General features: G+C 40.4%; 2 protein-coding genes across 12 annotated transcripts in view; one reads left to right on the forward strand and one right to left on the reverse strand.

Annotated features, from left to right (window-relative positions):
- Nucleotides 1–25,401, reverse strand: part of LOC146544970 (uncharacterized) — a 67,563-nt gene extending 42,162 nt beyond the window's left edge. For all 4 annotated transcript variants that reach the window (XR_014881333.1, XR_014881332.1, XM_085217087.1 and 1 more), the window contains exons 1-2: nt 25,268–25,401; nt 23,185–23,280 (exon numbers count right to left, since the gene is read on the reverse strand). Coding sequence is in view for 2 of the 4 variants with exons in the window: in XM_085217087.1 (XP_085073213.1) it covers nt 23,185–23,280; nt 25,268–25,309 (138 nt within the window). In the remaining 2 variants the exon portion in view is untranslated. The remainder of the gene's footprint in view (nt 1–23,184; nt 23,281–25,267) is intronic.
- Nucleotides 25,402–26,105: 704 nt separating this feature from the next.
- Nucleotides 26,106–27,883, forward strand: part of SCAF8 (SR-related CTD associated factor 8) — a 145,647-nt gene continuing 143,869 nt past the window's right edge. For all 8 annotated transcript variants that reach the window (XR_014881331.1, XR_014881329.1, XR_014881330.1 and 5 more), the window contains exon 1: nt 26,106–26,239. Coding sequence is in view for 5 of the 8 variants with exons in the window: in XM_085217070.1 (XP_085073196.1) it covers nt 26,210–26,239 (30 nt within the window). In the remaining 3 variants the exon portion in view is untranslated. The remainder of the gene's footprint in view (nt 26,240–27,883) is intronic.

The following is a 27,883-nucleotide window of genomic DNA, read 5'->3' on the forward strand; positions in this document are numbered from 1 at the left end:
GAAGAAGGTGAATCAGGGAGAGATGAAGTTTGGCTTACATGAAGTATTTTTTTTCCTCCCTTCTTATATGCTATTATTGCTTTTAATACCAAACAAACCAACCAGATTTTGAAGAGATAGAGAGATGAGTCTCTGATGTGTAATGGTCTGAATTTGAAGTCTGTCACAAAACAAATATAGAATTAACAAGGAAGCCAGAGGTTGTGAAATGGACCAAGATGAGTGCAAGACTTGTGTAAAAGAAATCTGGGGGCCAAGTAAAATGGATGTAATCTGGCAAGAGGTAAGAGTCAAACTAACCCATTCCTTTTAAATGATTCTAGAGAAGCAGCAGAGAAGCAAAAAATAGAGGAGAATGGCCTGGTTTGTTTGAAGAAGTGCTCATATAGAAATGGCACTGGCCCATAAACTTACTCTTACTGACACCAACTGTGTACTGTACTATAGACTGCAGTGGAAGAAGGATGCACAAAGGAAACAAAATAAGACAAACCTCACAAAAAAAAAAAAAAACAATAAAATATCAGGTGGTGAAGACACTGAAATAAAGGGTTTGAAATGTTAATTGCCAGCTTGGGGTATGGCTCTTTTTAACAACCTGCTTTGACACTTCAATTTCCAGTGGGGTAATAGAAGGCTTTTAAATAAGCTGTAGCAAGACAGTACTTTCACACTTAATCATCTCAAAGAGGTCAGATAAGACACTTGTCTTCAAACAGGGTGGGGAGGAGGGTACAACTTAAACAGCAGCAACAGCTTCCTATGTTTCCAGATTGTTGATACACAAGTTACATTTCCCAGAAGCTCTGAGCAAAAGCATGGTAACACAGGCAGAAACACCTCCTGCACACTGACCAAGCAGTCTGCTCCTTCACAGATACAGATGTCCTCACTGCATGCCAGCACTGAGGAAACTGAGCAGAGTCTGGAAGTCAGTGACTGCCATGGAAAACCAGAGCTCGGTTTTATATAGACCTTACTCCCATTTATTAATGTACTACTTAGAGGCTACTGAATATCTTTCTAGGAAAAGCTCATCAAGTGTTCTAGAAAGAGTATGAATTACTTTCATTGCTTTTACAGAATAAAAGCAATTTACCCTATCAGTGTGGAACAGGGCTGGTCTGTGCCATTAAATATTTAGATGCTGTTAGATAAACCACTGCAGTCACATTTGTCACTTATGCAATCAAATGAATCACTGCAGGAAGAGGCACTTCTCGGTCAGCACTGTATGGAAACAGTCAAGTGTAAAGCAGTCATATCTAGTCACAGGCAGCTGAGGGATTTTTTGACCATTCAGGTAAGATTGTGAGCAGAAATTTATTACAGCTATTTGCACTGCTGGAAAGGCAGAAAACTTCTTTGAGCCAGTAACACCTACCAAGAAGTTCCTCCTTAAACAGATGTGACCAAGCAGCATTTTCCTTGCTGTTACACGACCATATGGAGTCAAATGGAGATAGAAGGGACTCAAAAGCAGGAACTAATGGTAGAACTGTATATTTTTATGACTTCTGCTGTGTTTACAGAACACAGAAGCTATTCACTTCTTTCCTCACTGAGGGGAAGGGAGTTGGGAAGAAGCTTGTGAACAGTGCTCCGATGGTGCAGAGAAACCAGGGCCAGCAATGCCACAGTCATGGATCCCCAACCCCCCACTTCAACATTTTGCTCAAGCCAGTGAAAGAGCAGGCGAGAGCTGCCAAATATGCACTAGCATGTGACAGTGAATGAAAAGAAATTCTACTCTACTAAAAAGGCAAGAAAACATTTCTTAGCCTTCTGTTGAAGTTTTGTACATAGCTTTGGAGCCCACATAGTTCCACTGTTTCATATTTTAGACAACCCCTGGTAAATACAAGATAAAGCAAAATATACAATGGTATTTCTGTTGCAGCAAAGTGTTTGAACTTGCCCTTTCTTTCCTGTACAGCAAATATTCCCATAGAATAGTCTTTCCCTTTCCTTGACCATAGAGATTCCTCACCACTTACTATCAGCCATATTTGGTGCTAGATGAATGTTAGAAATGGTGCTCTTACAGACTTTTTGATCACTACTGCTGAAATTGGATCCTTGCTGTAGTGTTTTGATGGGTATTCTAATGTCATGGAGAGCCCCCATAACAAGGAAAAGGACAGAGCAAACAGATTTAAATATATATCACTCTAGCCAAGAGATGAGTAGAAGCTTAAGCAAACTAATTATCTTCACTTTCATACAATAATCTCAAGTCAATTCAGTGACTGCTTTCTTTCTGTCTTAACTACTTAGATCAGAAACTTCTGAACACAAGTATTTAACTTTTAAGTTATTAGGGAGGAAGAAGTGCTTGCACAAGAGATTTCCCAGCTGCACACCAACTGAACATGATATTTCCAGGTAATCACTATGTTATGACTGTTGTTGATGCTATTAAAAAAAACACACACTGCTGAACTCTGGTCAAAAACTTTAAATCATTTCAGAACCTGGAAAATTTCTGGGCCATCAACACAAAAACACCTTACTACTGATTTTATCCACAGTAGAAGTAGGAAAAAAGACATCAAGCAAATAAAACTAACTTAAAGACCTGAAAACAGGAATAAAGTAAAAGAGCAACATATTAACCTTTACAGTATGAATTAGCATAGTGACAAAGCATCAGGAGAAAAAGGACAAGGGTTAAATCCACTGCTAGTTAAATCCCACATCTGTCTTGACACATTGGTGACATTTTACTGCATGTCCCTCTAACTTCAGAGCAGCTCCTGCCTGCTGGTGCCACACATCCATGCCTCTAGAAATAGCAATACCTGTACCAGTAGTGGAAGAAAGAACATTAGTGACAAAGAGAGAAGATATTAAGTTTGCAAAAGTCTAGCTTAAATAAAGGGAATTTTGAGATTTTTCCCCATACCTGAATATCCTCAGGAGCCACCTCTGTAACATGGTCTCTGCTCTGAACAGGTTATCCAGCTGAACAGAGATGAGGTATAATGCTCAAACTCTTGTTAAGATGCTTGCAATTTGCTCAGAAAATAATTGTCGCCTCAGCCTACATAGGTTAATAACACGAACATTTCCACACGTATTTCCTCTCAGCAATTGGTTGCCACCTTCACATCACTTAATAGGCACATATCCCAGAAAAATCACGCTGCTTCATCTCATTGGCTGTGTGGGACAAGGTGACTCACCAAGGAATAGCTCTTCGGAATCCCTCAAAAAAAAAATCACCCTGGCAGGTGTCAGCAGGCAGGAGGATCTGGAGCATCCCTCCTAGCAGTCCTTAGCTGGTTAGTCAGACTGGCACCAAGTAAGAAGCAAACTGCTTTTCCTCTCTTCTGAAAAGTCCTACTTCTCAGTGTCATCTAGGAGTCTTCCTTGAGCTAGAGACTGTAGCCATGCACTCCCATTAAAACTAGCTCACAGGGAAGGGCCAGAACACACTAGTGCTATGCCATTAGCTCATTAGGCTATTTTAACAGTTCACATGGCAGAGGATGCTCTGGGAATGATACAGCAGTCTGATCATACAAACCACCAGCAGAGTTACTGACACTTATGAAAGAATACCAAGCTGGATCTTCAGCACAGACCACAAGCCAGCAGATTTTCCATCCTGGGATCTGAGTCCCATACTCTTTGTCTTTAGCAGCACACTGGCCTGCCAGATCTGTGGTTGTATCACTCTTGGAAAAGACTGAGTGAAAATGGACAAGAGGGTCTGAGCCCAAAAGAGCAGTTGGATTGACAATCAGCTCACATTTTGTTATTTAAACTCTAGTAAATCCAGCCCCAAGAACAAGAGAAGTCTGGATGAAATCCAGTCAACTCTTTGGCCTGAATGAACATTGCTATACTAGAAGCTGAGAGGCTTTAAGCGTGTTTTTATCCTCTTTGTCCTTGGGCTGACCCATTACGGATGTAGATCTCGGACATGCCAGACTATTTAGAAGGTCTGTTTTTCCAAGATCATTGGAGCACTTTTATCATGACACTGTGCACAGTCTGGCTCTGCTGCTTTTGAATAGGAGAACTTGCAAGAAAGAGGGTAAAGCTTCAATATTGCTAAGAAAAATAAGCTGAATTCTTTTCCATACTGAAAAAAAATAATAATGTTCCTGTTTCTTGCAGCATAGCAGAGCAAGTTCACAGCTTAGCACAAGAAACTCACCTGTATTTTTACTCAGCATTTCAGGAAAGCTTTGTGGTTTACACTGTAGCTACAAGAGCTACCAATGCTTAACCAGGTAGACTAACGCTACCTTCAATGGAGTAATCTCTCCATCGAAGCATGGGAATTAAACAGAACACCAAATTTGTGGAGTGTTTCTTTTGCTTTGTTTCCAGTACCTCCCACAGCACAGCTTCAGCCCCAGCACTGTTCCCTGAGGCTGATTACTAAGAAGTCTACAAACAGCAACAGAATTGGAAATCCCTAGGGCTACTCAAGCAATGGAAACCACAGCCCTGTAATAACAGCCTCTCCACAAATCCACCTTAGTTAGAACCATACAAAGCACACTTTGGAGGTAGATAATGAAAATAAGATCAGAGCCTCCAGCAGCTGATACATGATGGTTGCTACCTCTGACAGGCTTCTGCTTCTTGAAATGAGAGAAGAATCTTCGGATATCTCTCATCCAGTCACCCTCCCAAACCAAGACTATTGCCAATAGTAAATCAATCAGCCATGCCTTTGTCTAACTGAAACTTGAAAACCACCTGGATACAGACTACAGATTCTCTCCAAGTACTTTCTTCCACACTGCACCAACATAGCAAGATGCTTTTCTAGCATACAAAAGTCTTACCATAATGCAAGTGTTTCACAGCCACCCAAGCAAGAAAATGTAGCAAAGGAATCTTATAATGCTACCTACCACTAAGAAAAAAACCTTTAGTAGCCAAAACTTGCATTCTATTTTCCTAGTTGCCTCTTTGTAAAATTATACCAATTGACCTCCCAATGCACTTCCACACAAGGCATATGATCTGAGCTCCTAATCACTGTGATAGATCTCTACTAGACACTCCATTGCCTTCCCATTCTACTGTACCTGGGAGTCCCTAAAACAGAGCACAATATTTGAGATGCGACCACACTAGCAGTGAGCAGCAGAAGAAATTAACTTCCTTCAGATTGCCAGCCACAGTCCTCTCAGGGCAGTACTAATAGCAGCACAAAACTAGCAAACCCAGCTAAAGATTCGCCTAATTTATAAAGAGACCACTCTCCTGGATCCCTTACTACACAGTCTCCCCTCACTACGCAGTCTCCCCTTATTCTTCTGGGGTAACCAGCATAAAAAATTAACTATCTACTTTCCCCTTACCCACATAGCCAGTCATTTCACCATAGAATGTGATCATGTTTGTCAAGCATGATTTGACCATGGGAAATTTAAAACCATTGACAGCTCCTAGTTACTTTCCTTTCATCCACACATTTGTAAATTGACCGCAAGATGTCCCTGTGCAATACCAGCTTGTCTGGTATTTTTCCAGAAACTACCCCATAGCATTTGGACAGATCAATATGATTGAAAAGGCATTACAACAGAGCTGAGTTGACAGAAGGGCCTGTACAATAAAAAGGCACTAGAAAAGAAAGGAAGAAGATTGCTCACCCTTACCAGAAAATTCCAGGTTTGCAGGGGAAAGCTTCACCAAGGAGTTATCTCCATAAAGAGATCCTACCCCAGTGGCAGTTAGCCCTTAAATGGAGTCTAAGAGAGGCTCCACCCCTTCCAGTCACTCAGGTGAATTGCCTTCACCTGTGCTCTTAGGGCTGACAAGGTACTTTCCCCAGGTGCTCAATCAGTGGTTCAGGCTGCAACTCAACAGTTCCCATACAACCCTCTAAGCTGAAAAATAATCACTTTTACTCCCTTCTGCTACAAGCTTTTTTGTAATGTATCTGTTGTCACCTTTAACATCCCTAATTTTATCTCCAGTTACCTTTCCAATTTCATCAGTAAAAGCCTACAGAGTAGTTGGCTCCTCACTCATTCCATTTTTTCTCCTCCTTCTTCAAAATCATAGTTGAACAGAAAGCTTCTTCATCAGTCAAACAAAATTTTCTACCTAAATTTCTTCTCTTTTTTCCCCAATGGATCACAACCTCCTAATTAAGTCTTCTTCAAAAACTATTAAGTCTCACTAACACCCTCCTTCCTCACAACCACCTCCTTCTAATTCTACATAGTAATAGCTGCTCAAAAGCAGTTATAAGTTTATACATATATATAAACACACAAACATACAGATCACTTTGAAAGCAATGCCTCCTGTTTATTTCCATGGAAATGACAGATAAAAAGAACAATAACACCATTTAATAAATGGAATTCTCAGCTACAGAACACTTTGTCAGAGCTACAACTGTGAGCTGTGCATTTTCATCAGCTATAAGCAAAACCTGGATACCACATTCATAAAGTTTCATACCCATGTAGGTGATACACTGTCACTGCTGCTGAAAAACACCACCTACCACTTCACTGTGCTCACATTCACTGTCTGGTCTCCAGCACTGTTCATAAAACATTAATGATGTCAACAGGCGCCATTTTTTCTACACAGTATTTCAGTGACACACCTTAGCTTCGTACACACTTCCATGTCTGATGTCATTTTGTCAAACTGCCCCAGTGCTGCCATCTGTTGCATGACAACAAAATTTAATGGCATATTTGATGAAAGGTTCAATCTCTACTGCCATACCACCAACATCATCCATCTCTGAGGTTGTGGACCAACATAATAAAACAGGAGATGTTACTTTCAGAGTAGCACTTGCAAATATGAAGGAAGTCTTTCTTAATTAGAGACAGATAATGGTCTAATCATTTGGAAAACAAAATACAACTTTTACTCAACATCCAAATAAAACTTCTGAAAACTACTGTTAGTATAAAGTTCCCAATTACATTTTAACTGGGAAAATAATGGCTTATAGAAAACAATGTTGGAATTAGTTACTCCTAAGATGACCAGAATAACCCTGCTTTTTACATGGAAAAAAAAAAATTCATTGGTAGCAAACTCATGTAACCACTGAACTAACTCTAATTGTTCTCTAGGTCAATTTGACTTGGAAAGCATCACAAACCTTCTCAGTCAGTAATTCACAAACATCAACCTGTATTTCCAGCACAGAACACCACACAGCAGTGTGCTTTCCCTTTCCTGTCCAAGACATGCTAGTGTTAATCACTACAATTTCTGGTGGCCAGAGCACAGCCAGACAACCAGCTATATTTCTTCAGTTTCAGCAGTGTTGTATGTAGGCCACAGCTGCACAAATAAGTCCTGCCACACAAGCAAGCAGTTTTGGAAATGGCATCCTCTTGCCTTCAGAATTTCAGACACATTTATCTGTAATCTTGAAGCTTCTGAAAGTAGCAGAACTTTTCCTTCGTCCCTGTTACAGGAAAGGGCTTGAAACTCCAAATATACTAAGTAACAAACTTTAATCCCAATAATGAGAAGGAAACATTTCAGCTTTCTCCTTAGCATTTTCTCAGTGTACAGACATCATGCATTCTTTATGGTCACAATTATTATAGCCAGTTGCCTTTGAAAATCATCATCAATGACTGCTGATAAGCACGTGCTTTAGGGCACCTGTCCTGTAAATAGGGTCCTTTCCCTTCAGTGTACATTGTGGAACCACCACACATATATGGAAAAAGAGAATAATGAGGGTCTGTAATCATAGGGCTCAAGTGCTTCTCATAAAAACCGAGTTGTGTTCCTTCCACAGGTCTGTCAGGTTAGCATGATTGAGCTTACACACTCACTAAATGGGTTAGTTACCAGGTAAAAGCAGTACTATAGCAATATTTCCTTATCTTCACTTTTTCTTTTCATTAGATCAAGTTATTTTTTTTAGTAAAATTTTAGACGATTTAACATTCACACTTCAGGAAGTGCAGAGTTTTGTGTTCTTATTCTGTTAGTTGGGGCTAAGAGCTTAAATGCCTCTTGTTTTGCTTAACCTTCATTGCTAATAAAAGAAAATTCTTCCAATTTAGTGGAGAACCATCGTCCACAAAGCAGATGACTAGTTCTCAGCATACTTGATTGCCTTCCAACTTCTGCCATGTGCTTCTTGGATGCCTTCCATGACTTTTTTTTTTAAAAAAAAAAAGCTCAACTGTGCCTCAGTTCTCCACATATGAAGTGAAAATATTATCTAGTTCCTATGGCTGGTGGGTATCATTGAGGCTAAGCTGAAGAAAACATTCACAATTGGTTTTCGTTGTTTAACACCCTGTAAACAAGTAATGCTTACCTTTTCCATCAGAAAACGAAACATGGAAATGCACTTCTTCCACCACACCATTTTTACACATTGAAATAATGACTGCATTTATAAACTGGAAGGAACGAGGCATGTTATTTTTCAGTGTAAGACGACAGTGTAAGAAGTCCCAGCAGAGATGGCTTATTCACAGCGATTCTTGCAACGTGAGCCATCTTTACAAATACAAATGAAGTCCCTCAGTAATCACTCTGCTTTCTTGTCTGAATAAGGGCTTGGGGAATCTGCCTCCCTGGGGAACTCTGGAGAAAGGGAGCATTAAGAGTAGCTAAGAGAAAAAGATCATCTCCCAGTGACACAAAAGTCACTGAGAAAATGCAGTGATGAAAACAACAGACAAGTCACTTAACTAATCTGGCAAGAAGATAAATAGCAAGATACTTTGAGGAATTTGAGCCTCTTCAGAGCCACAGAATAAAAAAGCTGGGTGCCACAAGAGCCTTACGGAGTTTTTTTTTTTCCTTACTATTCCCCTGCCCTGAGGCAGCAAAGAGGTTCGTGTCAAGAGCATCATTCAATAAACACTTGCTTTTTTTAGAATGGACTTTCAGTGATCAAGAATTTCCTTTATATAGGACACTTACTCTGTCCCACTGGTCATTACTTCACATATTCCAAGAGCAGCCTTAAGTTTCAACTTACTTTGAGTTCATGGAAAAATATCGCATAAAGTAAAAAAAAAATCATGTTTCCCGGAGAAAAGCATAATATGCAGCTTCATGTAACTGGCTGCACTGTGAGTGGAGTATAATAGGTTGGCTCTTTCCGGCATCCATCAGGCTGCTAAAAAAAATTAAAGATGAAGTACGCAAAAGCACAGAAATGGGTATTATTTCTATTATGTTATTACTGGAGAAAAAAACGGGACGCAGAAAATAAGATTTATCATGAAAAATTAAGAGCGAGCTATGCAAGGCATGCATGCAGGGCTGCATTTGCCTGCTCCGCTACAGTGCTGGCAGCTCAGCCAGCAGCCTGTTCTTCTGACGTCCAGCACTGCCCTCCAGCGCCCGCGGCCAGCCCCGCACGGGAGGCAGCAAGGGGGTAAAGGCTAAGTGGAGATTTAAGTTCGCAATGCCTATAGAGAGAGCAACAGAAGGTCCCTAAGAGATGGCAGCATGCTTTACATCCTCATCTCACTTTAACAACTGCATGCCAGATCAATTCTCTCTTCAACGATGCTAAAAGTCTTATAAATTTTTGCATTGCTATCTCTCCATAACATATGGAATGACCTTTTATACACAGGATGAGAGCCATAGTCATACAGCTCAGCTAAGGTCTTATGTTCCTAAGTCATGCTTTCTCCCATAAATCACCTGGAAAAGTTCTGAAGTGGCTCTGTAGCACTTCCCAGCAAACCACTGTGGGTGCCGTGCTGCCAGTGCCCTGTGCTTTTGGAGTCCACAGTTGCTCTCCAGGACAAAAAAAATATTGCTTTCCATAGCACTGCTAGAAACTTAGCAACTTAGTGAATGAAGTTTCATTTCTAGATTAACATCTCATTTCCACTTACAGCTTAATCTATACCAACCCTGTCAAAATCTGCAAAGCCACTTTGGTAAGACCACAGTTCTGCCATAAGTCCTCCTTCCTTTGGGCAGCCCTATCCTACAACGGATGCAGCCCTCGAGTGACAAGTGGCTGCTACCAAATTCCAAAGACAAAACCTAAAACTGGGACTCGATTCCTCATTTCAAATATAACCATATCACCTTCTCACCAGGCAGAACAAGTGTGAAACCTTCAATGGCCTGGTGACTTCCAGTGCTCTGACTCTGGATTGCTGCAGCATCACTGCCAGTTTTATCCCAAGTCCTTAAGAAAATTTTCACTCTACTACCTAAAGCTATGTCAGCAAGCAGTCTTTTCTTCTTGCTACAGCATTGCTCCTCTGCTCTGTCACAAAAAAATAAATTAATCGCAAGAGTTAAATCCCCTCAGAAACCCTGCACCAGTTTAGCATCATTGAAAACGGACACCCCAAATAAACAAAACAGCTGGAAGAGACAAAGCATGAGAGTTATTCAGGGCCTAACATGGAAAAAACAAGGTTTCAGAAAGAGGACTCTGATTTTAAATGAGGAACAAATACTACTTTCCTCTTGTTCTTATCAGAGCAAAGAACTCAAGTTCAGAAATATCTCAAACTTGTTTATTAGGAAATTAACTAACAGAGAATGCTTTGACTTCATAGACTGCATTAAAACATGGGACCTCTATGCTACTTGTGTTCTTCATCATAAATCAAGAAATAAGGGATGGGAAGCTGCAACTTATGCAGTGTGTACCAGCATCTAGTCCAGAACATCTGATGTTTTGAGTTCACAAAGACAAGTATAAAAATGCCCTGATATATATGTGTGTGTGTGTGTGTGTGTGTGTGTGTGTGTGTGTGTGTGTGTGTGTTGTCCAAATACAGCAGAACTTGACAGTCATGCTAGGAATGCTACACTGCAATTCACACGAGAAGCATGCATCAGAGACTGGCTTTGCCACTTTCTTTTTCTTTATGAAAAAATTATTTCCTAGCATTTTCTTGGTTACTACACTCAATACTGTAATAAAAAGAAAAAAACATTTTAAACTTTGAATGCTACCTTTTTCTTAAGGTTACAAACCAGGAACAACTTATCTAAAGAAGGATTTGAGACTTGGCTATTAAGGGTCCGCAGTGGAGTCACTCTGGAGACAGAAACGGTCTGTCACAGCCTTGTAAAACAATACCCTAATCCCTTGGACTTTAAACTAATTTTGGAAATTGCCCTGACATTTATAACACAGCACTTTGCCTCCACATATCCATTTTCTGCTTCAGCCAGCATTAAATACTTTCTGACTCTGTCACCCTAGCAGTTGTTTTATTTTGGTTTTGACGCCGTCTTTGGGAAACGTGACATTTAGAACAGAACAAGATAGAGAAGAACCAAGCACAGAACAATGAGGGCCTTTCCCTTCATGTGAAGGCAGCTCAGCTGGCAAGGCAGTAGATGGACGAACAGATGTGAGCTCAAGGGAGGCTTCCGGCTATTGCTGAATCATTTCTTCCTTTGTTATCGCTACAGGGCTTCCTGTCAGCCACTCAATAGGGCATTCAGGACGACGCTGAAGGGCCAGATCCTATTCACTGAGGAGCCCCGATTAGCCACGTGATGTCAGGGGACCTTTCGGATCTAACACAGTAACATTGTACCAGAATAAAGGTTATCCACGTCCAGAGGTGGAGGAGCGAAAGCAAACAGGAGCACACCCACGTATCACTTCTTTTATAGACCCAAAACTCAAGACTTTACAGCATGGTTATCAAGATTCATTCTTCTCCTCCCTTTTCCCCTAACAGATAAGGGAAAAGCATTCAACAGGATTTTTGTTCTTAGTTTAAGTGAAATGAAGATAAAAATGTAGGACCTTCAAAGGGATGAATACACAATTTTTACTGAGTCTATGACATATCAACCCCACCCACCCACCCCCAGCGTCCTCAGGGCAGCCCAGCCCCCCTCAGAAACGCACAGTGGAACAGCACACATTTCTCACAAGGCCTCTAACTCCCATTACTCCTACCAGGGCTGCTAGTGACAGCTTACTCACCCTTTTACATCAAAAAAAGATAATACCATCATCTCAAAAAACAAACAACAACAACAACACCCAGAGTTAAAAAAAAATAAAAGCAGCAGAATCACTTCCCATCCCTACAGTAGGGTTGTCCTGCAAAGAAAATCCCACTCTAGAGATTGGTAGTCCCAGACAACTACTGGAAAGTAATAAAGCTTGTTTTGTTTTGTTTTTTAATTATTATTATGTAAAGGGGAAAGAAAACACAGAAATCATTCTTCAGAGAGCTCTTATTTTTAGTGGCAAGAACATGATATCATGACAGATTAAGGCTCCAACAGGTTTTTACTGTTGATCAGGTACTTGCAAGATCAGCTACTATTTCATTAGGGAGGCTGCATAGACACTGCCCAGAATCCTCCAACTGCCTTGCTGCACTGGGCTCAGATGCCTGCTCAACCTATCACCACCCAGTGATAAACCCTGCCAGGCTGTAGTAACTCTCCAGAGCTTACTGTGCTGCTTTAGAACACCAGATGATGACAAAGAGAGCACACACTTCATTAAACCCTCCCTACCTGTTCCAAAGCACATGCCTTGTTTGAGATGATGCAACCAAAGCCAGAAGGCTCCATTCTCAATAACAACAAACTCATGCCTAGGAAAAGTTTCAATGATTTTTATGATCAAGTCTATGTAATAGGGAACTGAATAATAAAACACAAGAAAAAAATCGTAGTAAATTCATAGAAAAGATATGCACATAAATTCTGTTACGTAACACAAGAAACACTGCTTTTGAAAATGTATCTGAAGTCTCTACTCCATAGGAATGTTGACCTTTTCTCCTAAGCTTCTCCTGCATTCAAGGATCTAAAAGTTTTTGCGTAGTTACTATCTGTGTTACATTAAGTATTTTTATTAGAACTTCAAAGAAAATAAAAAAGTCTCTAAAATTCTCAGAAAATCCAACATTTCAAGTCAGAGATAATAATTTAAGACTAGATTAATTTTGCTATAAAATTACACTATTAGCCAGGCAGATCTTATGTCAAACAAGAAGTTAGATGAAAGATATTACTGCCTTTGAAGATAATTTGAAGATAAGTCAATACTTGAACATGAATTGCTATATCCTACATCAGAGAAAAATCATTTCTTTAGGTTAATTTGCACTGTTTTATCACATAGAAACACCATAAACTTAAAGGTTTAAAGTTTCATTACCTAGCCTCTTAAGACAGCCTCACGTCTGTTTTTAAAGACACAAACACAGCAAGCATAACATATGCACAAACAGCTTCAACAAAAGCCTAATATAACCTCAAACACCACAGAAACATTTTATACTGGAGAGATACTACAGACATCAGCATTGAAATATATTTCCTCTTTCTCATTTAAACTATGGAGCAATTAAAGTACATAATAGAAAAGATGAGCTAAGTAAGTTTTTGCATTTGAGGTAAAAGGTTTTTCCTTAGACACTCCTAGCACTTGTTAAAGCTTCTAACATAGCTCTCTTTACTTAAACTGTTTCTTCCTCCTTTTATGTAAGTTTCTGAAAAGCATTTACTTTGCTCAACAGCAGACAACCAGCTACAGAACATAAGAAGCTATCAACAACACATTAGCTAGAAACACAACTTTTTTTTCTGTGTAGAATCCACCAAGCAATACACTCAGTTTTATTACAGCATAACTTCTTCCATCTCTAAGCTACTCACATCTCCATTTAAGACTAAAGAACACAGAAATAAACGCACCTGCATTAACTAACAAACACATATCAGAACCACTCACCCACAAAACTTCTGAACTATGTAAGCTCCTCAAAGGCCCCTAACAGTACTTTTTATAAGAGCCTTTCATTTGTAATAATTTGCCACCTGCTCTCAATGAGGAATGCCAATGAGACACAACAATGAATTGGTTTCTCTCACCTGTCCCTTTTCTTCTCATCAGGTATGCTAAAATGCCTATATAAGGTGGTAAGCCTTACTCTTTGCTTCTTTGTTTTTCTCATTGTTTAGAAGGGGGAAAAAGATGCTATAGTACAAGATAGTTATTTTACTTTCTAGATATTAGTTGGCTAGTATAAACATGGGTACATAAAATATACAGTGCCTGTTTTGAATGCAGTTAAGAAAAGTTGCTTCTATTGTTACAACATTCATTTATGGTCATGTTGATACTTTAAATGCTTTCATTTTAAAAGTTGTAGAAGTGTAATATCTTTAGTGTAATTTCTACTTTTGTTGAATGTTTCATCTTGTATTTTGCTTGCTTATCGTCTGTTAGCATTCACAAATGTGAGTAAAGCTAGAACAAGTTACACTAAACTATTTTCTTCCTAATGATAGCTGCTATAGTAAGGAGAGCTGAAGTTTATTTAAAAGTAGCATATGTAGTTTATAGCCTGCTTTACTGAGGCAAGTAAGTACTTAGTATATGCAGTATTATGAACCTTTTTTAGGTTATAGTATTGCTTTTGCTGCTTGCTTCTGTTCATGGCTCAAAGAGATAACTGACTGATACTACTGAAGTAAGTCAAGCATCTCAGGTGCTTTTAGTAAAGCAGATATTGCTAGTAATCTATGTGACTGAACAAGTTTTCTCTGTGTCTGGTGCCAAGATAGTGACCTAAGTTATCATTAGTTCAGAGACAGAGTAGGACACAAGGTTGTCTTTACCACAAAAAGATCCTACATTGCAGACTGAAGAAAGTAAGGATTTTTCTTCATGTAGGAATTAAGATAAGTGTCAGCTTCCTATTTGCTTTGTGGTTCCATCCTTTTTCCCTGTTCTGCTTTCAGGTAAGAAAGCTACTGTACCATTGGGATAGATCGGAAGGACAGAGATCTGAAGTTGTAGTTTAAGGAGTGGGGAAGGCCTATATTCCAGGCATAGCATATTCTTAATGTTTCAGATGGTAATCTGTTTAAATATATGCATTTACTAATTGTTTATCCCAATTTTAATTGAAGTTAGGCTCGTTGCTCAGGCTGAAGAACTTCTTGTGTTCCTTGTGGCCATGTTAAGTCAATCTTTTTTTTTTCCTTCTTATTTAAATGAACCTCTGTGAAAAACTAGTATTGTATTTCTTTTCTCCTCAAAACCAAACTTTGAAAATCTAAAATTATCAGAATAATTTTAAGTACAGTTATTGTTTCTGCTATTCAGGAAATATAAGGTGTTTCACTGTGGTTTTAGGAATCAAGTTTTGGGAGAAGAACTTGTATAGCAGATAATGATATCTAAAATAGCATACTTTTTCAAGGTTATGTAATTTAGATGTTAATGATGATAAGACTAATGCATGCTAGTATTATTCCCACATCTAGTATGGTAAAGTTTATGTAGAAACAGCCTCTGGAGGGAAACAATGCAGAATTCATAATGTGAATACTATGATTCCCATGTTAGTCTGATTTGTTTTCAGGTACAGTAAGTATTGATCTGCTTTCTGAAGCTGTCTTTCTACTGTACCCTTCTTTCCATTTTTCTCCAAGTCTCCCTCAGAACTCTCTGCAATTTCACATCCAGTTCAAGTCTTACAGGAAGAAAAATACACAGTAAGCCTGAGCAGTCCTAAAACCCCAGTTTTAACTTCTTCATAGGAAAGCCCCATGTGAAGCACTGAACTGGCAGATTTCTAAGGACTATATCTAACTTCTGACAAAGAAATTGTATACAATAGCATTTTCTGTTCCTTGATTATTAGGAGAACAGACATTGCTCACTTTAGTTTCACTAGCAACAGAAGCATGAAAACCACTTTTGCTCTGACTGATTCCTCATGTTCTGATGTCAGTTAACTTCTCAAACAAATATGAAGAGAAGTCTCGAGGAACTGTTAACATCACTTACAGTTGTGTGGAGTCTGATTCTGTAATTGAATGGACTGTTGTTTCTTCATGTAGAACTTTGTGGAGGCTTGCTCATGTCAGTGTACTCTGGCACACAATTTGATGTTAAGTTAGGGAAGAATTACAGTGTCGATTTATTAAGAACAAATCTTGCATTGAATGGTTTTCAGTATTTTTTTCTAGATAGCATTCTGGGACAAGACAAGCATGTTTAGAGACACTTAGTATCTTCTCTGTAGAAAGTTTAATCAGCTAATAATTTAGAAATAGAAATGATCACAGTTATCTCTTGTGCTACAGCATGCTTACTGGGTCTGACTGCAATATATCACATTTTTACCAGCTGTTAAACATGCAATTGTAAACTGAATTATTTTGGAAGTTTTTTGATAGCAGTAAGGGTTGTTTAATTTTTATGGTTGCCTACCATGGTGTTTCTTTTCATAATTCTCATGTTGCTATTTTTACTAGTATTGCCTGTTTTCTAGCACCAACTGAACCTTGCTGGGTTTCTAGTATAGTTAAGACTTAGATTTTTAATTCCTTTTAGCTACATTCAGGTTTGCCACCTTTTCATGAGATAGTATCAGCAAAAAAGGAATCTGTGCTCCTTTTATTAGAATCAATGTTTTAATTACAGTATTGTCAGACCTTATACAAACACAAATGCTGTAGTTGCTAGACTTTATGCCTGTGGTTATCGTACACTTTATCAATGTACAGACTCACCGTTTTTACATTATATTATAGGTTCAGTTATAACTTGAGGAGTTCAGAAGGCACTAAAAAAGATTTAAGAAATAGAGAAGCCTTAAAATTAATCAGTGCTAATGACTGTGAACTTTATGAGGCCTAAATGAAGATTGGAGTGTCGTCTTTGTGTACTAAGTGATAAACAGCCCTTATGACAGCCTGTGACCTAAGCAGAGAGCACAGATTCTAAGAAAATTTATTGTAAAATGGGAGGAAAAAAGGAAGACAATACAGAATAAATCAAATGAACTTTTAAAGGCATGAAGGGATCATCCACTTCCCATTTTGTATGTAATTGTACTTTGTATCATTCCTCAAAAAAACAATTAGGAGAAGAGAATGCAGGCTGTCTCTAGCAGAGGCTGTTCACAACTTGTGTTTGTCAGTAGAGCTCTGAACACAGTAGTTGATGGACAACAGCTGAATTCAAGTTTGGGTCCTCAGTATGTCAGCTGGATTCTTCTTATTAAACCATAGCAAATGCATGTGAGTTGGAATAACTAAGCTGAATGGAAGAATGAAAGTAAAAATATTGTTTTGAAGTGCGAGTATCTTTGGCTTTTGTTTTGAAGTGGTATGTGCAACTAGCAAACCAGTGTCTAACTGAAGGCAATTGTTTATTATTGTAGTAGTTCTTTAGTAGAATATTGATAGTTATTATTTTAATATGGCTATGGGAACTGAAAGAATGGGAGTTGGGGAGGGCTTATTTGGGCCTGGAGGTAAGGGAACGAGTCACAGTCATAAGGAGAGGAAGGGTAGAGGAGTCCTTTCCGAAAAAGCCCGTGCCGGAGGCGGCCGTCTCCCGGGGGAGGTCTCGCACCGCGCTCCTCCAGACTGCGGGGCTTCTCCGCAGTGGCCACCAGGTGGCGCCGCTGTGCCGCGCCGCCTCCAATCCATGAACAGCCGGGCTGGAGTGGGGAGCGGCACAACGCAGCCGGCACCGGTGCCTGCGGCTGGGCAGACTGGGGCACCCGCGGGGAAGTTTGGCTCTAAATCCAGAGGTAAAATTCAGTCATGCCTTTTACCTGAAGTTCTTCGACTTAGTGCTGAGGGTGCCTGAGTCTGGCTGCTGCCTGCTGCACTGGTTGCTAAACACAGCGTCACTGATGGTAAAGACGCAGGACTGACGTTGCAGAGAAGGCGCTGTGTGTGGCCGAAGAGTCTGAGGGGGGTCAGGAGCCTCAGGCTTTGTGAGCGCTCCCGTGTGGGATGGGAACTGCTCTTGCAGATACCTGTACTGGCAGGTTGTGACCCACTCACTACAAGCTGTTGCCGTACCAGACTTTGGAAAGCTTTCCTCACCAACAGCTCTCTGGGCGCGTCTTCTTTGCAGCACGTAATGACGCCCCAGTGCTGCTTTATGTGCGCACAAGGATGAGACAAAACTGCAGTTGAAAACTTTCCTGAACTTTACTAAAAGACAAAAAAAAAAAAAACCCACTCTGCTTTTCTAAACTACTTATGCTGCCAACCTTTTGCTTTTAATTTTCCACTACCATCACCAGAGTGATTTTTAGATCACAGATACTCATAACATTGATAATTTTGTAGGTAGAAATTCAGCTTTTCTTCAGTTTATACCTGAACAGATGCATGTGAAGCTGAAATGCTGGATTTAGTCATGAGTAAATGAAGCTTTTTATCTTCTAGGACACATTCCTGGTTGCATAAGAGTTATTTAAATAACATAATCTTGTTTTATGAATCCTGCAAAGCAAGCATATGACTGAGAGGGATCATCTGGCTCATAACAGTTCATTTCCTAGTGGCTGTGCTCCAGTCTGGAGTGATCAGCTTTAGCCTTCCTATTCATGTGCAAGGAAGGAGGTTTCATCTTTAAAGCATTAATGTAACTTGCTGCTTTGCTGTTGTGCCAGAAAGCTCCACAAGCATACCTAAGCCTTGGCCCTGCTGTGCCCTTCTGTCCTTCTGAATGTGTCATGGGGAGATTTGAGTGAGTTGTGCTAGTTTTATGCCTAATGTGAGATGAGCTCTTAGAGTAATGCATTCAGATCAGATAATACAAAACGGTCTCAAATGTTCCTGTTCTTGTAGGACTCACCTAGGCAAAATGACCTTTCAGTTAAGACATGGAGTCATGCTAGTGTTACTTTCTTAAGGCTTGCCCTAAAAGAATGACCATTTCAAAATATATCAGGTCTGACAAGATTTCTGCTGTTTCTTTAAAACTTTTGAGAGTCCACAATCCAGAGATTACTACTAAAAAGTCTTATAGCAGAAAAGAAGAGCTTTTGATTGCTCTATTTCATAAATTCTGACTAATTTAAGAACAATCTGTTATTATTCTATAAGAGTAAGACTTATATAGTGAATATAAAGTATTTCAGTATTTACATTCTTGTAGGATCATCTGTGCAAATGTATTTTATAATAGGGAACTAGAGAGAGATGGGGCATATATCTATCATTATCTTGCATTAAGGTTAGAAGTAAGAAACCTGTTTTAGGAGCCTGAGAGTTAAAGAGGAAGCATACTTAGCATGATGTCCCATCAGGCAAAGAGTACTTTGCCACCAAATTGTATTTATGTAAAAGGGTGAAGTAGAACACAAGTTCTCCTGGATCAAATTTAAAGTGAACAAAGGAGTTTAGACTGTACTGTGAAGTAGATTTTCCAAATTTCCCTGTTCTAGGTACTGGAAGATGATGTGCTTTTACAGTTAATATTTTATACAGTCCTGTGTAAATGTTCACGAAAGTGTAGCCATCAGGACTGAACAGAATGGTAGCTTCTGTACTTGCTTGTGTTTGGGTAAAGGCAGTCTTGAACTGGGAAACTGTAGTTAATACATAAGGTTTTTCCTTAAAAGGAGTTGTTTTCAAAAATGAATTCTATATTAGATTGCATTGGTGTTTCTTTTCTTTTTACCTCCCGATCATAAGTAAATTACTATAAGGGAATGTAACTTTGTACCTGTTTGAATGTACCAACAAAAAATTTGGTCCTATAATGTGGTATCCTTAGATGCCTTCCTGATGCCACAAGCTGGGTGAGTTTTATCATGGATAAAGTTCACCAAGAATCTTTGTGGATATTGAGCAGCATCGTGAAATTACTCTTGATCTGCTCAACAAATTTAGAAGGTACTCTCTGCTCTTAGGTGTAGGAGGACTATTGACTTTTTTATACTCAACATGCAGACATTGTACATCAAGAATGCTGAAATAATTTTTGGCTGGGAATGTTTTTTCTAACACAAGTTCTTGCCAGATGGCATGTACTTCCTGGGATAGCCACCTTCTTCCTGATCTGAAATCAGAGCTTCAAGTGAGTCTGAGAAGGAAATTAACTAAAGTATCAAGCTGATCTAACTAGACTGTTTGGAGGACCACCAAGATCTAAAAAGTACTTTATTGCTTTTCTTCTTGACAAATTTGAAGGTGGACACAAACATTACTGATAAGCTCTGCAGGACCCAAGCCAGCCAAATTCCAACTCTATCATCCTGAGCTGAATTTTGCATTCAAGATCTGGAAAGCTGTGTAGTTAAGCTGTGTGGGACAGGTTAATACCCCCTTCTGGAAAAACTGCAAGTGCTGTCATAGCCAAGTAAGTGACTGTAAATGTCAGCTCAGTCCAGCTGAATTTAGTAGCTCTGCTCAGTGCTGCCTGTGCTCCAGTTTAGGTGGTGTTTTGCAAAGCCCTAAGGTACTTGTATGCCGGTCTGCCCAGTTTTTCATTATTCTTCACAGTAGAGGTATAACTATAATATATATATAAATAATGAGTCAAATAAGCATCATGTTCAGAGTGTTAGAAGTAATTATAATCAAGTAATGAAAATTTTTCTCCCTGGGTGGAGTTTCCAAATCATTTTTGTAAATGTCTTGCATTAGTGAAGAGATAAAGGTGTGCAAGGAGTATGCATTTGTGGACTCCTGAACCTTTTGGATAGACTAAGGATTTAGACGTATTTCAAGACATTATTAACAACTTGGCCTTTGTGGGCATAGGATTCTGCACACACTGAATGCTTGTATTTCTTCTCATCAAGTTTCATTTTTGCTGTGCTATCATCTATCACATCAGGGACTGATTGCTCTCTTCTGCCTATACTCTCAAAAGAGGAGGATACCTTGATTACCAATAAGTTCTGTAGTTCTTGAAATATTTTCTGTACAATTTCTTAAAAAGAAATTGCATGATCTTTGTGACTTTGGAAAGTTAAGCTCCTTTCCTGTAGAACGAAGATATGGAAAATGCTGCCATGCCTTTTGGTTCTGATTTACCATTTGTACAAATGGTTAAGCTAATGGTGAAAACCAGTAAGCACATGCTCGAAGCATGTTCCTAATGTTGTATGACAAGATCTAAAAGTACAATCTATGCCACCATAGATTTCTGGCAAGATCTCTTTGCTGTGTGAACTGCTAATGAGGTGAGCTTCACTGTTGGAAATTGAGCACTAAGTGATAGGAAATCTTTTACTTCACTTTCTAACTGGAATTACTGTTAACCTAAAAGTAAAGGAAGATAGGAGAACTCAGTCTCTTTAGGAAAAAAAAGTGCAGCTGATATGACTGTAATGAGGTCATGACTTGCAGAGAAGAAACTCTGAAGTGAGAAAATTGGGCTTAACTGGTGAAAATGATGAGGAAATTGTCCCTGTGATGAGAATGTTTTCTTCAAGTCTTAGAGGCTTTCTTCTTCAAGCATTTGAACACCTTCTGGTCAGTAGTTGATTAGGCATTGCAGATGAATTTAATCAATATAGAATAAATCTTGGCTATTCTTTCACTTCTGGTCTTCTACATATTCCGATCTTCTGATAACTAGCAGAACACAGATGTGTGATGAAAGCCTAGACTGCACACTGCAGAAATACTTGAGTTCTATATATACCTGTGCCAGTGACCCATGTCTAGAAAATCTGTATACTAATTTTAAGTGAGCTATTTTGTACTGTTTTTGATAGAAAAATTATCTTAAATGCTTGTTGAAAATTTGATTTAATTTCTCTTTTTTATAAAGACAGGTTTTTATAGAGACACTAAATGTGATACTCTGTCTCACTTGTTATGCTTAAAATGAATCTTAAAAAAAAGGGCCATTTTCCTACATTTGCTTGAGATAGTGAAGAGAAATTATGTAAATGGCTCTTACTGTATTGTGCTCACTTCTGTTACATGCCATAAAACCAAATATGATTCTCATCAGAATGACAAATAATTCTGCTTTTGCAGTGTTAATGACTGCAAGATAGAGATTTGGGGAGGAGAGAAAAAGTAATATGAAAAAATCTGAATTATTGATCAAGGACTGGTGCTCCTGGTTGTCAGCCTGTATCTCAAAAGGAGCGTGAGCTAGCAGATGAACACTTTTTTTTCTTTAAGATTGAAAAGTGTTGTCTGTCGTCTTTTGTATTCTTGCTTGGGGCATTTTCATTCTAGTTTGGCTTGTTGGTCTATAAAAAGAGCTACTTCAGAGCTACTAGAACTGAATTCTTCAAGATTTCGGTGTGTATTCTTTATACTGTTTATAATAGCTTTTCATTTCGAGTTTCTAAAAACTGATATGCTTGTAGCTGGGGTTGGCCAGAGAAACTAGACCACTTTCACATCTTTACAGTGTTTATAAGTGAGAATCACCAGGATTTTCCATGTTCCATCTTTGTAGTTCTGCTTCATTATAATGAGACAAGCATGCCATAGTTGCTACTGCAAAACCATTGTCTAACCTTTTCTTTAAAATAATTATCTCATTAGAAGCAGAACTAAATGTTCGTTATGTAGCTGTAAGAAACAGTGATTGCTTTACCCTGTGACTGTACAGTGTAATCAAAAACCAGTACAGCACGAAGTTGAAACTTCAGGGTTAGAACCCTGAAGAGAGTAAGAAAGCAACAGGAAATGCTGTCTGAGACTGTTAAAAATTCTGCTGTAGGTGTGACCTATGTGGCCAACACTGTTACATATCAGGTTATCCAAACCCACAAACAAATCAAAGTTGCTAAAGGTAATTTATAAATCTTTTTCTTTTTTCCTGAAGGAAAGAAAAAAATCAGCTTCATTTGAAATTCATGTAGATCCAGGGAGTACCTCTGAGCATTAAAGCTGGCCTTCAAATTTAAACCTAAGCTGTCTTTCAAAGATCATGATTCATTGTTTAAAAAAGAAAAAAACACACTTTCAAGTGATTTCTGTGCTGTAATGACTAAAGCCTGACACCATCAAGCCAGGATAAGCACAACTCATTTAGAGTACGGTAAACTCAATCATGAGGAATTGGATAGTGAACTGAATACAATTTTCAATAATTAGGCTATTGTGATTACAAAAGTTACTAATACAGTGGTTCAGAGTTGCTTTTACAATGTTTGAAATGCATGCACACTTAGGGTTGGGGGGAACAGCTCCTTGTGAGAAAATGTCTAACATTCAGGATAAGTTCAGCGGATAATGTTTCAATATTTCTAGTCACAAATTTTAAAATGGTTGTAATAATGGCAACTAAAATACAAATGAAAGATGATGAGGTAGTTTGTGAAAACTGATAAAGAGGAAGAATGTACCAAAATTTGGTCAATTTCTTTGAAAGCACACTGGAAAAATTAGAGACTAGCAATGTACATGTGGAATGATTTGGCTTTAATTTGTAGATGTCCTTTAAAAAAAAAGTGTGATAAGAGTTTACTGCAAAGAAACTTACTATTTTCTTACCTTTACCTTTAGCTGCAAGTGGCTATTACAGATCTGTTTTCCTCTGTGCCTGTCTGAACACCAGCTCTCTCTCTCCTGATGTTTTCTTTTTTTATTCTAAAAGGTGAGAGAAAAGCACAGGGAACCGTTCTTGTGTATGGAATACTCGTAGGAGTATTTGTTGGTATGACACTTGCACATTCTATTGAATCTATACTTAGACTTGTCAGAAGTAGGAAAAAGGAAGGGATACTTTTACCTTTTTATGGAAAACTCACTATGTGTAAGATTTAAGATATCCTCGTTCTTTTTTTTTCTCTCACAATTGTAAAGTTGTATTTGAATCCAAACAGGAACCATAATCCATTATTGCAAGTCTCATAAGTTCTTTATATTTTAGAAAGCAAGAATAAACTTATTTGCAAAATTGAGAAGTTTCTGCTATGACTTTCAGTAGTTTCACAAAGTACCAGAATTGAAAAAATCTTGCATTGAACAGTAAGCTGTCAGTCATCCTGCTCCAGAACAAGGTAAAAATCTCCTGATGACTCTGGTATGTTATGAATAATACCATAGGATATTGAATTAGGTGGTGTCATGGAGTAAGGTAGCCTTGCCTCAGAATAAACCATTTTTCTGCACTGTTTTAGTAATACTTCAGTTGTATGCTTACTCAATTTAGAATATCTAGTGTTATGATCAGAGGCATAGTATTCACTCAACTGCTTTCTCACTCTTGGATGACTCTCTCACTGCAAATTCAGAGGTCAATTCTGCATTTCAGAGGTCAAGGCTTTGTGCATACATCTAAGTGTGAATCTTACCCTTTTCTGGTTACTTCTTTATTCATTCTTCCCTTTCCTTCTCTGGAAGAGCTTATGCTACTGGAATAAATGTTCTGTAAAAGCAGTCACATGAAAGCTTGTGGCCACTTTGAAGTCAATTTCAAAATAGTTTTTGAAATGTTTTTCCTGTCCAGTGTAGTATTCCATATATTTTCATAGGCAAAACCAGACCTGCTTCAATTTCACCCAAAAGGAAAGCTACCAGATTCTAGAGGATAGTTCATAACTAAAATAAGTTTTCCAAAGGTGTACAAAGTTTTACCAAATGTAAAACCAAATGGACTGGTCTTTTGTAATATGATAAATCCCTTGCTCTACAATAATTTGAACACTTGTCTCTTCACATTTTAGTTTCAATTCCCATGGGCAAAGATCAAAGGGAACAAAGGCCATGTCCAACCTGGGAAGCACAATGTGTTTCTCTTAAAACATTTGCGAAGGGAAGGGCAGCACTGTCCCTCTGGTAGAAGACTGCCAGTGTTATTTATCTTAGAAGGAACCTCAGAAGCTCCCTAACCCAATCTGTGGCACCAAGTAAGCTCAACTGTGAGTTCTGAGTGGATTAGCCAGAACTTGACCCTTTTTGACCTTGAAAAGGGATGGAAACCATGCCATTTCTCTAGGGGACCTATTTCACTGTTTGGCTATCTTCATGATGGAAAAGGTTTTCGTACTGTTGAGTCAGAACCTCTTCTGCCTTAAGACTGTCTCTTGACTTGATGTGTCTCTGACAAAAAAAGATACAAAGCAGGTCAAGAGATTACTGGATATTATTTCAGAATGATGAAAAATATTTAGGCATTTCATTCAGTCACTTTACTTCGTAGGTGCTGGCTGTTATTGGGTGATGTCCCTACTTCAAGCTCATCTCTTCTCTACACTGAACTGAAATTCTCCTGTCATCTCCAAACAGGGCATTTGCTCTGACCTCTTGATTATGTCTGTGGCCTGTTCTTGCCACTATGTTAGCTGCTGGAGATGGGCTTTTTCCCTGATTGAACCTGTTGTAGAAGAAAAACCTACAACTCTGTAATGGGATTTATTCTCTACGTGAGGTCCTGTGAGAATGCAACTGTGCTATTCCATGTGTGGTTTAACTTCTCGGCTGTGCTGTTTGTCAAGTGAAGAGCTGGATGCTTTTGGGTGAGATGGTTAACTAACGGAGTACGGAGAGCTGTGGTGAGTTTTGTCTGAGGGGAGCTGGTGTGGGTGAGAAAATACCATCTGGGAGTGTTCAGGGAGAGATAAAGAAAACATACCTGATCTGAATTGCTGTGTCTGTAGGGTCTAAAGAACAGCATTGAGCTCTGGAGAAATTCCAGCTGAAGGTGCACCCATGACTCCAGCCTGAGCACTTGTGACAGGGTCAGTGCCAGGAGACAGGTGAGTCCTGCAGAGGCTTTCCTGCTAGGGAGAGCAGCTGTGTGACAGGGCTGCTGGTGCGAGTTCAGCTGGAAATACACTCCGGGTAATAAAATGGCCACTCCTCGCCGGACGGGGCTGCTACAGTGCCGCGTTACCAAGTTCTAAACACAGCTTTGTTTTTTCCGGCTTTGCTCTCCATCAATAGTAATCCTCGGTAACTACTTTTTGTGGTCTTCTGGGATCTATTACGCGCTCTCCTACGCCCTGCCGCTCCTTTCCTTGTCGCAGCTCGACCCCTCACAAGCACTCAAGTCGCGCAGCAGATCTGCGCCACGCACCTTCCGAACCACTCTCCCTCCCGGGCCCGGCCGTAGCGCTCGGGGCGGAGCCCAGCTGAGAGGCAGAGAGGGGCGTGCCCCTTTCGGCAGCGGTTCTGCGGCGCGGGCGCTGCTCGGCAGGTGGCGCTGTAGCCGTCTGCGCCGCTCTCGGCTTCTCTCGGAGCTGCGCTGCGAGGAGCCCCCGCGTGTCCGCCATATTGGTGCCCGCGCCGCAGCGCCTTGTTCCTCCATCTCCTCCCGGCGCGGCCCAGCGAAGCCCGACGGGGAGGGGACGTCGGCGCCGCCGGGCGGGAAGCGGGGGCGAGGAGACCGCGCGTCGCCGGGAGGAGACGGAAACGAGTGGGGCCCGCGTCCCTCCGCGCCCGCCCCCTGCGCAACCCGCCATGGCGAGGAGGCCCGGCGGCTCCTGAGCGCAGCGCGCACGCACAGAGCGAGCCGAGCCCCGGCCCGGCCGCCATCAGCGGAGAGAAGCCGCCCGGCCCCCGCCTCGGCCGCGACATGGAGGCCGTGAAGGCCTTTAACAGCGAGGTGCGTGCCCCCTCCCGCGCCTTCCCCCGGGGTCGGGGAGCGGGCGGGGCCCTGGGGCCCGGCGCCTTCCCTGCCCCCTCCCGCTGCGCGCGCCTCGCCGCGGGGAGGGGGCGGAACTGGGGGGCCGCGGCCGGGCAGTCCCGGCCGGCGGGAGCGGGGAGCGGCCTCCCCCGGGAAGGTCACCGGGGTGCGGCGGGGGCCGCTGTCAGCAGGGCGGGAGGGGGGGCGGCGGCGAGAGAAGCTCCCCGAGCCCGGGCGGCTTCCACCGAAGGGCTGCGGGAGACGACGCGAGGAGGGCGGTGGGGGAGGCTGGGGGCAGCGGGCCTCTTCCGTGCTACTGGCTGGAGGAGAGAGCGGTGCCCGGCCAACTTCACGCTGAGGGCTCGAGGAGAGCGGGGCATTTCCTGGCTAGGTCTGCCCCGTTCTCCGAGCCGCTCACCTTTTCCGGCACCCCTTCCCACCTTTCTTGTTTAATCGTCTGCCCGCACCCCGCCAGCGTACATCTCAGCACCTCCTGGGGCTGCTTTTTGGATCGGGGGGTGGGAATACGAGGGCCTGGAGGCTCACCTCCGTGACCGAAAATAGCTTATTTAGAGAGGTTAGAATGAAAGCAGACATTCCATACATGTTATATGGAACCACACTAAAAATCCTGTTGAGAATGATACAGAAGATTAACAAACACTGCTCACAAAGGTCAGTTATTGATAGGATATGTAGCTTCTTTCTTTCTTTCTTTCTTTTTTTTTTTTTGCACCAGTTCTTCATCTTATTTCAAGATAGTTTTTAAGATAGCTCTGCTTTGTTCCTCTTTGTTGCAAGAGTTTATATTTGAGAGCTCAGGTGAGAATAAGGAAAATGAATACCCATTTTCTCCATGGGAAGTTCTGTGCATTAGAAAACTCGACTTTTAATAAATGTAGAAAGTATCAGGTCTGATTACAATGCGTACTTCTGTAGGCTGCTTGGAGTTGGAGCCCCGGGTTTCTCTCTCCAACGTAGAAGTGGCAAGATTTTAATAATTTAAAATCAGTACATTTCTTTCTTTTATTAAATGGCAATTTTATTTTTTTAGTGGAACAGTGTGCAAACCATGTTGCATCTAGAAGCCCAAATAAAATTTTAGAAGTGTTTTTTAAGTGGCACTTCTTGAGAACTCAGTAGCAGCTGACTTGCCCTAACTGATGAACAATTCTAAGTTTTGCATGTAACACAATTTGAATTCTCAAGTGGAAAAATCATGTTGTAAGCAGAAAAAGAAAATACTAGAAACATTTCTGTTCTACTTTTTACTTTGCTTAAATACCATATTCTTAAGTAGGGAAAAGGAAGAGTCTAGTCACAACAACAGAAGAACATAAACAGTTTAGAACCTTTTTCTTATGTATAGCTCCTAGCACGAGCAATAGTTTTTGCTTCTGTATTCAGAAACAACTTCTGGGTGACTTGCTGAGCATGCAGGTATAAATACTGTCAAAATAACAGATGAACTCTGGAGACTTAGGGTGAGGAAGAGGAAAGCTTCAGAGCATGTCCATCTTTTAAATGCTTGAAAAAGACTAGAGTTTGCATTCTTGGAAAAAAAGATGCAGAAGATGAACCACATTTTCTCCTATAGTGTTAGTTGACAGCATCTGTGAATAG

This window comes from Meleagris gallopavo, chromosome 2, assembly GCF_905368555.1.
Source record: "Meleagris gallopavo chromosome 2, MGAL_WU_HG_1.1, whole genome shotgun sequence".
Taxonomy (NCBI): domain Eukaryota; kingdom Metazoa; phylum Chordata; class Aves; order Galliformes; family Phasianidae; genus Meleagris; species Meleagris gallopavo.